At 58.2% G+C, this 13608-nt stretch overlaps 2 protein-coding genes across 7 annotated transcripts in view; one reads left to right on the forward strand and one right to left on the reverse strand.

Annotated features, from left to right (window-relative positions):
• Positions 1 to 10073, forward strand: part of LOC142825635 (uncharacterized) — a 66868-nt gene extending 56795 nt beyond the window's left edge. Inside the window, exon 4 of the mRNA XM_075917671.2 lies at positions 9608 to 10073. Coding sequence (XP_075773786.1) covers positions 9608 to 9803 — 196 coding nt within the window. The 3' untranslated portion in view covers positions 9804 to 10073. The remainder of the gene's footprint in view (positions 1 to 9607) is intronic.
• The window catches only part of LOC102455798 (dedicator of cytokinesis protein 2-like), a 427487-nt gene that overhangs the window by 188852 nt on the left and 225027 nt on the right, over positions 1 to 13608 (reverse strand). The window lies entirely within an intron of this gene.

A 13608-nucleotide genomic window follows, 5' to 3' on the forward strand; every position in this document is an offset into this window, starting at 1 on the left:
CTGGTTTCTATGCTGCTGGCTCTGGGGTAACCCCCACTGGCTGTCGTGGGGACCACGACCCAGCAAAACAGGATGAGTTACTATGCAAACCAGTGGCCAGACACCCCCCATGGAGAGGAACAAAGGAAGGTGGAATGCTGCCTTGGCTGGGGGGCAGGGCTGGAAGGGAGTGAGTTGGTTGCTGGCTGTCGGAGGGCATGGAGGAGAGCCTAGGGGAAGGGGCTGGAGTTTAGGGGCCCAGTCTCCCCCATCTCAAGGGGGCCTGAGGCATCCTAGCCCAGTTCCTGTAACCAGATTACATCTGTGCTGCGCTGTGCTGGAGGAGCAATAAACCACCCTCAATTCCGCTGGCTGGTGCAGTCTGTTTGTGCCATTTCGGGGTGCAGGAGACGGGGAACCCCCAACGCGCCGTCACACTATTATTCTATGATTCTATGTATTTGAGGTCATGATAGAACCCAAACCAACATGGGGGATAAGAGAGCAAACGTGATCGTTGGGCGGACGCAGGATTCTCTGCTGGGGAGGAGGAGGGAGGAGGTGTTACCACTGCTCCCTGAAGTAGTCAGCTGGACTGTGTGCCTGGGAGGAGGAGGGAGGTGTTACCACGGCTCCCTGCAGTAGTCAGCTGGACTGTGTGCCTGGGAGGAGGAGGGAGGAGGTGTTACCACGGCTCCCTGCAGTAGTCAGCTGGACTGTGTGCCTGGGAGGAGGAGGGAGGTGTTACCACGGCTCCCTGCAGTAGTCAGCTGGACTGTGTGCCTGGGAGGAGGAGGGAGGAGGTGTTACCACGGCTCCCTGCAGTAGTCAGCTGGACTGTGTGGCCAGTTTTTGTGTCCACACACCAGAAAGGAAGCTGGCAAACTGAAAAGCTGCAAGAATTCCAGGCTTGGGAAATCTGCTGTGCAGGGCCAGACTTTGGCAGCTCAGTCTGTTCAGGGTCCAGTTCGCCCAAGAGACGCGATGACTAGAGCGAGTTCCGGCACAGGGACTAGGTTTCGGCTCCAGAGGGCTCTTTAACCCAGCAGACAAGTGCAGCCTACACTGCAATGAACAGTGAGGGGCGTGCTGGGCTTGGGGGAGGTGCAGTTTAACTGTGGTATAGACATTCAGGCTCAGACTGGAGCCAGGGTTTTAGGACCCTGCAACCCGAGCCCAAACATCCAGACCTGCCCTGCCCCCACACAGGCTGCAGGGCCTGAGGGGAAGGGGGAGAGGTGCTTCGCGCACTGTCTGTTCTTGAAACAGGCAGCTCCCGTTGGCCAGAAAGCAGCCAATGGGATTGTGCCGGGGGCGGGAGCAGCATGTGAAGCACCACTTCTCCTCCCCTCTGCTCTCACACACAAACGGCCCAGCAGCCGCTTTTCTGAGCAGTGTGCGGGGCAGGGCAAGCAGGGGACTCCGCCGGAGCCTCCCTACTGTGTCCATGGGCTGGATCCGGTGGCTTGGCGGGCCGGGTCCAGCCCGCAGAGGGTGTTTTGCCCAGGCCTGCCCTAAACCGTAGCTCAGCTTGTGCATACACCCGGTGCTGGGGGGCAGAGTGACATCCAGTGGCTGGAATGGTCGGAAGTGGGACTCAGGCGCCTGTGAGGGTAACTAGCCTGGGGAGCAGCTTGGCCGAGGGTACGGTGGAGTCCCTGTCCCTTGGAGCCTCGAGATGGAGACGCTCCCACTGCAGGATATGCCCTAGCGCCACCAGAACGTGGGGGCTCACTGCAGGAGTCGCTGGATGAAAGGCCCTGTCTGGCCTGTGCCGTGCAGATCAGTCGGGTTCACCTGATAGTTCCCGCTGGCTTAAAATCTGTGCCCCTGTGTGTGAGGGGGCCAATGGCTGGGACGGGGGCATCAGCAGAGCTGCATGTCCGTTCGGGGAGATTCTGGAGCCTTTCCCGACAGCCCTGCCCCTCCCCCCTGGCTGAGCTAAAGGCCTTTGCTGGGAAGGGAGGCGGTGGGCAAGCGCAGTGAGAAAGCTCTGGATGAGGAGGGGCAGCCCCCCTACTCTGTCACCTCTCACTGCCCCCCAATCAGGCCTCGGCTTCTCCCCTGTGGCAGAAACTCCGCCTGCTGTCTCTGGGCATGCGTCCTCCTGGTCCCCAGGGCCCAGCTCTTGCCTGGAGCGAGGGAGCGCCTGTCTCCATTTTCCTGGTTCCAATCCATCGCAAAGAAGCCACAAAGCCCCGAGGAAGGGGGAGAGAAGGGAGTGGGACAGCTGCTACTTGGCCTGGAGGGAGGGAGGGTGGGCTGGGGGCACTGCCCCCATTACCCTGTGGGAGGGCTCTGCCCCGGTCTTGCTGCATGTCAGGCCGGTGTCTCTGTGCGCTGGCCAGGTGCCCCGCTCGCACTGGATCAGGAATGGCGGGTTGGCTGAATGGTGTTCTGGTGGGGGTGCATGTTCATGTGGATGCCTCTCGTGTGCAGGACTCTCTCTCCTCCATCTCTGGAAGGGGGCAACTCTCCCTGCCACGTGCCTGCTGCATCGTGTGCGTCTCTGCTCGGAGCTGTCTTGTGTCTGCTTTTCTTGCTCGGTGCTTGTTTACATCAAAGCTAACAGCGAACGCCTCCTGGGTAGCTAGCGGGGGATTTCTGTGCTAACCGGGGTTGACAGGCCTGTCTCTGGGTGGCATGCGCCTGGGCGGAGATGGCACAGCCGAGGGAGCTGGATTGTGTAACTGTTGTCTCTTGCTGTGGACTCTCTCTGGGCATAGCTGCCATCCGCACGATGAGCCAAGTGCCCTGGTGGGACCCACCCATGCGTCAGGCTATAGAGCAGCAGCATGCCCGGACCCTGGGACCTTTTCCTGACGCCAAGAATCTGGTTCTGTTGCGAGGACTGTTTGGAAGAGGCGCAAGGGTAAGGCGCAGGAGCTGGGCTCGAATGCTGGAGTCCCACCAGTTAGTGCGGGAGACACAGCTCTGTAATCCCTCGGGGCCCGCTGGCCAGATCTGACTATCCCCCTTTTCCCCCTCAGCGGCTCAGGAGGAGGCCCGGGGAGAGCGCCGTCCCAGGCCTCCTGCGGCCCAGCCCCCTTCTGTTGCCTGCAGACAGAGGAAGGGCTCTGTTCTGTGGGGGGACAGCAGGTTCGGTTCCTTCAGGGCAGAGCATCCCCAGGCGGGGGTGAGGGGCCAGAGCACTGGGTGTGCAAATGTCCCTTCGCTCGCTAGGCCCTACATCAACTGCTCCCTCAGCCTCCTTTACACTGGGGCCCAGTGGCCCCATCTCAGGGAGCCACCAAAATGTGCTGGCCCTGGGGCCGTGTGGTGGCAGGAAGAGTTCCTTCGGGCTCCATTCTTAGGGACAGGCCGGGTTCTCACTAGACCCACTGAGGGTGTGGAGGGCAGCCGGAATGCAAGGCAGAGCCACGACCCACTGAGGCAGTCGGTGACCCCTGTCCTGGGCACGGGAGCGGGACTCGCCCGCCTGTTTGCTGCACCCTGCCCGGGGCAGCAGCCGCCCTGCTGCGGGGATCTGCACAACTGAGAGGAAGCGAGACCAAGTGCTGCGGAGAGACCTCCAGGCTTCCTGCTAGTGAGGCACCTAGGGAGCTGCTGCATCTGCCCCGCTGCGGTGCCAGCGCTAGGGGGACCGTGAGGCACACCCCTGGCACTGCCATGTGCCGAGAGACAGGCAGTGATCCCTGCTGGCCCTCCCCAGGCCCGGGAAAGGTGCCACACTAGTGACAGCTCTCCTTGCAACCAGTCTGCCTGTGTCTTGCTTTACACCCACGCCTGCGTGGGCAGAGCAGCCTGCTGCGTTTGCACTGAGCCAGAGCCAGGGCTGTAATGAGGGTTAGTGGGATGGAAAGGTGGAAAACTCCCAGCTGGACCGTGGGTCTGGCTGCGACATCACCTCCTGGGGAGAAGCTTGGAGCCCTGGCACCAGGAACATTTCAAAAGGGCTGCGTCTTGGGAGGACCCTGAGGCATGGCTGGGGACAGTCAGGGCCTCCCCTGAACAACAGGAACTGCACTGGCCCTTATGCGGCTTTGCTATGCCAGCATCTTCGACACACCTGGCAAGCAGCACTGAGGGCTCTCTGCACCGGCATCCCTGCCCTCAGGGTGCCCAGGCCTTGCCTGCGGCCACACAGGGATCCAGGCTCCCTCAAGCCGCAGGTCTGATCCCCCCGCCACGCTCAACGGTCGGGTCACCTGCCCGTCCTGCAGCAGTGACCCCTCAGCAAGCAACAGGCTAACACATGGCTGCAAGGCCGTGGCCAGGGCATTACAGGCAGCTGCCCACTTGCAATGCCTGCAGCCCTCCGGAAAGAGCCAGAACTGTTTGTAGCGTCAGGGAGAGGGGGTGACATATCGTTTCTCCTCCAAGGTGCTAGAGGACAGTGCTGGGCAATTGCTCCTCCGGGCCAAGGGAGCGTCTGGCTGCGGGTGCCCCTTTCCCAGTGCACGCAGACCTTTGCTGCCTAACCCTGTCATGAAAGCACAGGAGGCCTGGCGCTGCGTCAGCAAGTAGGTGCCATAGCAGCATGAGGCCTGAGAGAGAACAGCACCTCTGCTGTCTGCGTCTACACCAGGCTGGCTGCACAGGGAAAGCGCTCGCCTGTGCTCTGAGGAGCATCACCCCCAGGGAAAGGAAGGCAGAGAAGCAAAGCGAACGCTGTGAGTGAGGCAGGGCCTTCGTCGTCACCAGAGCTGCAGTGAAATCTGCGCCCCGACTCAGTTCCTGGGAGGGGGTTTCTGCTGGAAGCTACAGACACCTGAGGTGTCTCTTTCTGGTTCTGAGGCCTGCGGCTGTCAATGCTGAAAGGTGCTGATCCAGAATCTGTTGTCTTTGTCAAGTGGCTGGGGGCACATCCGGTGTCACGAGGTCTCCCGTTGCAGTCTACGTGTCTGTGGACAGGTGGGCATGGTAGCCAGGAAACTCGCCTACAGCAACACTTATGGCTGAGGTATTATTCTGACCTTCAGCTGTTATGCAGCCCTCAAATGCTCAGCTGGTCCATGACAGCGATACTGTGTGGCCGGGCACAGAAGTTACACTGTTCTCACTGAGCCAGGGGTTAGAAGTTTGACAGATGTTAGAGATCGTGGAATCGTCATGGACAGTTCCCTGAGACCAGCAGCTCAGTGCGCACCAGCACCAGCACTCGGACAGCTGACAGTGTGCAGAGCGCTCAGGAAAGGGCTGGATGAGACAGGAAGTCTCCCCAAAGCAGGTGGTGCTGCCTACTGCCGGAAGCAGGGCACGGCCTGACTCACCATGGCAATTCCCGTGGTCTTGGCTGAGATGCCCAGGGAAGCCATATGACCCACGCGGCGCATGCGCTCTGGAAGAGGAAGGCGAGTCAGTGGCTCCGCTCAGAAGCCAGGCGGTAGGATGGAGGGGCTGAACTCTGTTCTGCGGAAGGCTTAGAGTGACCCTCCAGCGAGGCTGAATCCGACAGCTCCTAGATCCAAACCCAATCCAAGAGAACCCTGCACGGGGGAGTCGTCAGGGATAGGTTTTACTCTCTGAGCTGAGGCTGTAGGTCTAGGGTGGAGAGAAGTGGATCCTTCCCCTGCATCCGTCAGAACTAGGGGTGGAACCCAGCTGTGTCTGGGGAGGGTTCCCCTCCACAGGTCCAGCCCTTTCCGTCACCCCCAGGAAAAGGCAGTGAGGTCACCTCTAGGACATCTCTTGCTTTGGCTCCAGCCGCTGTCCATTCTGGCTGGTACCAAACCCTGCCAGGCATGATGAGGTTGCTGCTGCTTCTCTCCCTCTTGCAATAGCTTGGGTGCTAGTCCTGGGCCCCTCTCAGCTGTGTATCTTCCAGCCCTTCTCAGAAACCAGGCTCTCTCAGTCAGGTGTGGCCCCACCCGATTTACAGCCAGGGGCAGCCAAGGAGCTAAGGAGGTGGAAGAGGGCGGCTACTCCCTGCTTCGATAGCCGCCGGGGATCGAGGCAACACGTCACCCTGGCTGGAAGGGCCCTGTTACCAGGAGCCACTCACTCACTCCCCCGAGCGCCTCCTTGTCCGCTGGGGGAAACCAGCACTCTCTGCTCCCAGGGCCCCGGCGGCTGGTAACCGTGTCAGGTGAGTTCAGTGGCGCAGCCCTGCGGCTGAGTCACGCTGTCCAGGGTACGGGTCCAGCAGAGCCTGTCACTGAGACTTGGCATCTGCTGCGCTGCCCTTGGCCCAGCTTCAAGTCTGTACCTGCCCTGGTGTAGGCCGGTGCCTGCAAGGCTTTCTCCCTGCAAGTGCTTCGCATCTCATGCTCCTTAGTGCTCCAGCTCTCCAGCCAGGTCACTTATTCAACTCCCATCCCCTTCACAGGGGAACAAAGTCCGACAAATCGTGGGCCCTCGGAGGTTCCTCATTCCCGTCCTGAGCCTTTCAAGTCTGGTCAGAAACTTGTCCCCTTCTTGGGGCTGTAGCCACTCTGCCAGGAAGGGCTCCTTGCTGGAGCTCAAGGAAGGCCTAGTAGGTAACCCAGGGTATGTCTACACTACCCTCCTAATTCGAAATAGGAGAGTAATGTAGTCATACCGCAATTGCAAATGAAGCCCGGGATTTGAATTTCCCGGGCTTCATTTGCATAAAGCCGGCCGGCGCCATTTTTAAATGCCGGCAGTTCGAACCCCGTGCCGCGCGGCTACACGCGGCACAGAGTAGCTAGTTCGGAGTAGGCTTCCTAATCTGAACTAGCTGTACTCCTCGTGGAATGAAACCTAATCCGAACTAGCTACTCCGTGCCGCGTGTAGCCGCACGGCACGGGGTTCGAACTGCCGGCATTTAAAAATGGCTCCGGCCGGCTTTATGCAAATGAAGCCCGGGAAATTCAAATCCCGGGCTTCATTTGCAATTGCGGTATGACTACATTACCCTCCTATTTCGAATTAGGAGGGTAGTGTAGACATACCCCCAGTGACAGATGATGTGGGGAAAGCTGAAGTACTTTCTTTGCCTCTGTCTTCACGGACAAGGTGGGCTCCCGGACTAATGCGCTAAGTGACGCAAGATGGGATGAAGATGGACAGCCCTCGGTGGGTAAAGAACAGGTTAGGAATTATTTAGAAAAGCTAAACGTACATAAATCCATGGGTCCGGACTTAATGCATCCGAGGGTACTGAGGGAGTTGGCAAATATCATTGAGGAGCCTTTGGCCATTATCTTTGAAAAGTCATGGAGATCGGGAGAAATCGCGGATGATTGGAAAAAGGCAAATGTAGTGCCCATCTTCAAAAAAGGGAAGAAGGATGATCCAGGGAACTACAGGCTGGTCAGTCTTACCTCGGTTCCTGAAAAAATCATGGAAGGGATCCTTAAGGAATCCATTTTGAGGCACCTGGATGAGAGGAAAGTGATTAGGAATAGTCAGCATGAATTCACAAAGGGCAAGTCGTGCCTGACCAATCTGATTAGCTTCTGTGATGATGTAACTGGCTCTGTGGACATGGGAAAGTCAGTGGATGTGATATACCTTGACTTTAGCAAGGCTTTTGATACAGTCTCCCACAATATTCTTGCCAGCAAGTTAAGGGAATGTGGATTGGATAAATGGACGGTAAGATGAATAGAAAGATGGCTAGAAGGTCGGGCCCAGCGGGTAGTGATCAATGGCTCGATGTCAGGATGGCGGTCGGTTTCTAGCGGAGTGCCCCAAGGTTCGGTTCTAGGACCGGTTTTGTTCAATATCTTTATTAATGACCTGGATGAGGGGATGGCTTGCACCCTCAGCAAGTTTGCGGATGACACTAAGCTGGGGGGAGAGGTAGATATGCTTAAGGGCAGAGATAGGGGTCTAGAGTGACTTAGACAAATTGGAGGATTGGGCCACTAGAAATCTCATGAGGTTCAACAAGGACAAGTATAGAGTCCTGCACTTGGGATGGAAGAATCCCAAGCATAGTTACAAGCTGGGGACCAACCAGTTAAGTAGTAGTTCTGTAGAAAAGGACCTGGGGGTTACAGTGGATGAGAAGCTGGATATGAGTCAACAATGTGCCCTTGTAGCCAACAAGGCTAATGGCATATTAGGATGCATTAAGAGGAGCATTGCCAGCAGATCCAGAGAAGTGATTATTCCCCTTTATCCGGCTTTGGTGAGGCCACATCTGGAGGATTGTGTCCAGTTCTGGGCTCCCCACTACAAACAGGATGTGGAGTTTATTGGAGAGGGTCCAGCGGAGGGCAACCAAAACGATTAGGGGGCTGGAGCATATGACTTATGAGGAGAGGCTGAAGGACTTGGGTCTGTTTCATCTGCAGAAGCGAAGAGTGAGGGGGGATTTGAGAGCAGCCTTCAACTTCCTGAAGCGAGGTTCCAAAGAGGATGGAGAGAAGCTGTTCTCAGCAGTGACAGATGCAGAACAAGGAGCAATGGTCTTGTGGTGGGAGAGGGCCAGGTTGGATATTAGGAAAAACTATTTCCCTAGGAGGGTGGTGAAGCATTGGAATGGGTTCCCTAGGGAAGCAGTGGAGTCTCCATCCCTAGAGGTGTTTAAGTGTCGGCTTGACACAGCCCTGGCCGGGTTGATTTAGTTGGGATTGGTCCTGCCTAGAGCAGGGGGCTGGACTTGACCTTCTGAGGTCTCTTCCAGTTCTATGGTTCTGATTCTATGTATGTGTTGAGGAGCTGAGGACAGGGTGGAGAGGAAGGGACTCTTAAAATAGCAGCCACGTGCTGATTCCTGTAATAGTTGTTGCTGGGCTGCTTCCCACAGCGTCCCTTCCTCTCCGCCCTGTCCTCAGCTCCTCATCACAGGCCAGTGCCACCAACACCTGCCTTCCTTGAGCTCCAGCAAGGAGCCCTCTTCCTTACTCCTCCGGCCCCTCCTGCTCTCCGACTGGCTGCTTCCCTTCCCTGCTCCTTTTCAGGGTGGGATGCGGAAGGACTGTGAGGCCGCTAGCCAGGGTCCCTCGGGGCCCAGTACACCCTAGCACAGGCCCCGCCAACAGTCACAGGGACCAGGCTCCAGGTTTGGTGTGCCTGGATGGGGAAGTGGCTCCTGCAGCGATGCTGCCGAGAGCAGCCTGGGATTCGCAGTGAGGAACTTTCAGCTCTGGAACGTGCTTCCCCTTGGAGCCCCTGCCTGGCCCTTTGTGGGCTCGCAGGACTCCCACCACACATGCATGTGGAATAAGTGTTTGGTGCAATCGTGCACCCCTCAGAGGCGCGAGCTGCTTTTCAGCCCTGGCGCCCTACTGGGGCTAATCCGGCGAGTGGGCCCTCCAGACAGCCTGGACAGGCAGACAAGGGTGGGAAGCACTTTGGACCCAGCGGGAGGAGAGCTGTTCTGTAAGTGTCCACCATGGGCTTTGAAGAGAGATTGCTGACTGTCACCTCCTGTGGGCTCCGTAGTGCTGAGATCATTCCCGGCGGTGGAGCGGCTGGGTGGGCACGGGCTGCTGTCTCAGACCAGGACAGGTGTCCACACCACAAAAGCCCCCAGTCCTCCTTGCTAAAAGTCCCATCTGAGACTGAGGCCACTAAGCTCCCCTGGCAAGGTGGATCCTGGCAGGGCAGGGCAGGGGCAAGAGTAGCTTGTGGAAAGGACGGCACTCTCTAAAGCTGTCGATCCAGCTCTTTTCACTGGGACTGACTGCACTTGAATGATGAGCATCTGAAATGTTTCTTAACTTTTTCTTCTTTGTTCTGTGGCTCCCCTAGTGTGGAACATGATTTTCGGCAGCAGGAAGGCCGCTTCCAGCGGGTGCTGAGCAGCATTGAGGGCGAGTCAAGGCAAAGTTCCCCCACCACAGCCCGGGCCACCATGCCAAGTCGGCAGGAGCTGTCTCCAGTGCCGAAGCTGCTGGCAAAACTGGACTCCAAAAAATCCAGGCGCAAATGTTTCTGGTTCCTGTGACGTGGTGCTGCCTGAGGGCGATGCAAATGCCACATGGCCAAGGCTGGAGGACACTAGGGGCCCCACTGCCAAAGAGACATTCCATTGCTGACACACCAAGCACTCTGACCCTTTCTCTCCCTCGCCCTGAGGTTAGGGTGTGGGTAGCACCAGCTTTTGTATTCTGGCCTCCTCCCAGGTGAACATACTACGGCCCTCGGGTCCATTGGGTGGGGGAGTGGGAACACCACTGTACCGAGTGAGAAATCAGTAAACTCTCCACCAACTCTTGCAGGCAAGTCTTTTTACATAGAAAGACAGTGAGTGGCTCCTGCTGTTTGGAGCATTTGGTCCTCCCTGCACCCCGGGTAAACATGGCAGCCATGCTGAAAGCTGCTGCAGTCTTGTCTGTCCCTCAGTGCAGCTGAACTGGGGGCCGCACCCCGGCCCCCTTCTCTGATCTGCAAGGGCAGGCGCCCCCTTTCCCCGGGGAATGAGAAGCACAGTTCTGAGTCGCCGCTCCCCCCCGGGCACCCGGCAGCTGCTTTTCAGTCACTTGGGTTTAATCAAACATACCTGGAGATTTGTGGCTTCCAGGCTCGGCATTCAGCAGCCTAACAAGAGACCCTGCAATTGTGTTTTACACACTGAAAAGTTGGGGGCAGAAGCACAGGCCTGGGACCCTGTCCCTACAACTGTGTTTCTTAAAACTTTTTAAAACTGAGGAACTTTTTTTATGAGGAACACCAAGCACTTATTATGAGAAAGAAAAGCAGCCATTTTGAACTCTGTTGTTCTCTGCGGCACACCTCCGCCTGCCCCTCAACACAGGGACACGGGTTAAGGAACACTGCCCTCAAGCTGCCAAATGGAGAGCCCAGAAGAGACTAGGGAAGAACCCTCCTAGGAAGGGACCCGAGGTGACCCTCAATCCATGTCTGGGACAGTCCAAATGGAGCAGGAAGGGTCCTCCAGAGAGCCCGGGGGGAGCATGGCCTTTTCCATCAGACACATCTCAGGAGCTCTCGTCCTGCCCACGTTACAAGTTCTCCTCAGCACAGCGCCGGTCCCCTTTCCCCATAGTCATAAACTGTCCCGCCCACTCTGGTTCACTGTCCAGGAGACAGGGGAGCCAAGGCCAGGTCTACACTAGGGAGTACGTTCCCGCAACTCCAGCTCTGTTCATTGTGGAGCTGGAGTTGACAGACCGTGATTCAAACTGTGGTGCCATCACCACAGCGGGAGGGCGATGGGAGCAGCACGCCCATCGACTTCCCTTGCCCCTCGTGAGGGGGGCATCCTCAGCGTTTGATTTAGTGGGTCCCAACAAGACCCACTAAATCAAATGCCGGAAGATCAACCTCCGGAGCATCGATCCATGCGTAAGTCTAGATGTGGCCTAAGTCCTCCTCAGGCTGGGCTGAGTGCACCTTCTTTGTGCCTGGATTTCTGAAATCATGAGTCACAGGGTTTAATCAGAGCAAAGCACCTGCTGATTCCCAGCTACCACCCTGGGGAGCTGAAGGCAGGAAGAGCCTCGCCCTGTGCAGCTGAGTGTGAAACTCCCCCCAGTGCTGTGTGAGCACCAGGTACCCAGGGGGACTGGACTGGCTGTGTGAGGGGACCCTGACCTTCGGGCCAGCAGAGGGGATGGGGCTGTCGGGAGGGAGCAGGAACATCAGCAAGTGCCAGAGAGCAAGCTCTGTGTTCTGGCCTGGCCAGGAACCTGAGGCTCATTCATCCCCTTTTAAGTGCAGCACATTCCTCGGCGTCGGGCAGAGCCTGCTCAGGAAAGAGCAGAGCGGGCCCGTGGCGAGGCGCTGGCCTGCTGGGGCACAGCTGAGACCAGCCCCACTCATTTCACCTGTGACCTGCTACCTCTGATCTGAAGCGTTCTGCTACTGAGTCCCGGCAGGGAGAGGAAGCCGAATTCTTCCTGCCTTCTGCGGGGCCTGGCAGGGAAGGCAGCACAGGGCTCCCTCGCTGCAAGATTCACCGACTCATTACAAGGAGAAACGGGCAGCTCAAGCATTGCAGGGTCTCCAGGCAGCCCACGCTGGGGCGATCCAGCATCCGTTTAGTGAGGGGCCCAGAGCAGGGGGCTGGCGCGAGTGCCGAGCGCAGAGCAGAAAACTCCCTAAACTCCACCCAGCGCCAGCACGACGTTGCCGTTCCGAAAATCCAGCTGTGAGCTGCACGATGGTCGGGGGGAGCGAGGGACTCAGGACTCAATCCGTGGCAGGGGCTGGTCTCCTTCACAGGGACACTGGGCCCCAGCACCCACTACAGAACTGAGTGAGTGTCTGACGTCTGAGCACTTCAGGGTCTGGGCCTTGTGTGGGCAGTGCACCACCCACAGCCTGCGCAGCCGCTGCCAGATAACCCAGCCAGGGAGAGACTGGGGTCCAGTCTGACTAGGGCGTGTCTGCGGGAACGGACACACCCCGAGCCCGAGACTCCCCGTGATCCACCCACATCTGTCTGCCCTGAATGTCACAAGATGCATCTGGCCGTGTGGCTGTAGCGAGCAGGAGCCCTGTGTAGTAGGTGGAGCCAGTCTTGCCCGTCTCACCCCACTACATCTGCACCACAGAGGTTTGGGGAAAAACGTCACTTCCGTCCACACTGCAGCCGTGTTCTTTTGAAGAGATCAAAAGCCAGAGCGGTTTCCCGACACTGGTGAAGCCTTTGGGAAGAGGTGTGCGTGGACGGGGAAGGGGACTTCTTTCCAAAGAAGAGGAAGAAGCACAGGGGCCCCGGGGGCCGCTCCATCCATAGAGCGCGCCCGTTCGGCATGGACACGGATGAAAAAGCAGATGGCTTTTTTGATGTGCTCTGGCAGTGCAGACGCTCCCTTTCGGAAGAAGGGTTTTGGAAGACCTCTACCGGAAAAGCTCCTTCCCAAAGAAGCCTGCAGTCCAGACGTGGCCCCAGTGGGGAAGGAACGAGGGAAGTTTGGGTCTGCTAGGGGGTTAAGTAGGCAGGAAACTGCAGCTGCACGGTTCCCAGGGCCCAGCACGCTGGAGCTTCCTTTGACCTGCCGGCGTTGTCAGCATCCATGAGCAGGCCCTGCAGTAAGATCGCTGAGCAGCCAGGCCACAGCTGGCAAGTCCTAGGCACCTGCTGAGAGTGTTCAGGCTGCTTGTGGGCTCTGGGTCAGACCATGCACCTGGGCCGTATTGGGCAGCTGGAGAGGATGGTAGGTCCCTGGCTGTGACATCTACATCAGTGAAGCATTCAGGTTGTGCATTTCCAAGAGCCCCTGTAGCCAAGAGACACTTCACAGGGAGGTGGCCCCCAGCCACAGGTCAGCCGGCTGAGTGAGGACAGGGGTTCCTGACAGGAGGGGTGGGAGCTCAGAGGTGCACCTATATTGCTGGGGGCCCTGGATAGGTCAGCATGGGAAACAGGCACTTTGGGGAGTACCCCAGCGGCTGCCGGGGGCGTGCAGACATTCCCTGGGGGCTTAGAGAGCAGGGGCTCTGAGGGCAAGGGGCAGAAAGTGAGCACAGGGCTGGTCCCTGGAATTCCTTCTCCCCACACACTGCTCCCATCGCACACACGCTCAGGGACGCTGACCATGACGGGTGCAGTTTGGATCTGGGCACGTAACAAGCTTCCAGGCCCCTGCAGTCTGCAAACCAGGGCTGGCAACACAGGCACTGGGCGGATGTGGGCTGCTGCCCATGCCCGGAGAGAGCCCGGCATGACGCGGTACCGGGTAAGTCGGGCAAGGCGGCTGTCACTCGGCGAGCTCGGGGGTCAGCAAAGGTTCAACGGGAGGTGGCCGGGGCCGGGGCCGGGGCGGAGGGTTCGGCGCGCGGTA

This window comes from Pelodiscus sinensis, chromosome 4, assembly GCF_052426305.1.
Source record: "Pelodiscus sinensis isolate ZL-2025 chromosome 4, ASM5242630v1, whole genome shotgun sequence".
NCBI classification, from domain to species: Eukaryota; Metazoa; Chordata; order Testudines; family Trionychidae; genus Pelodiscus; species Pelodiscus sinensis.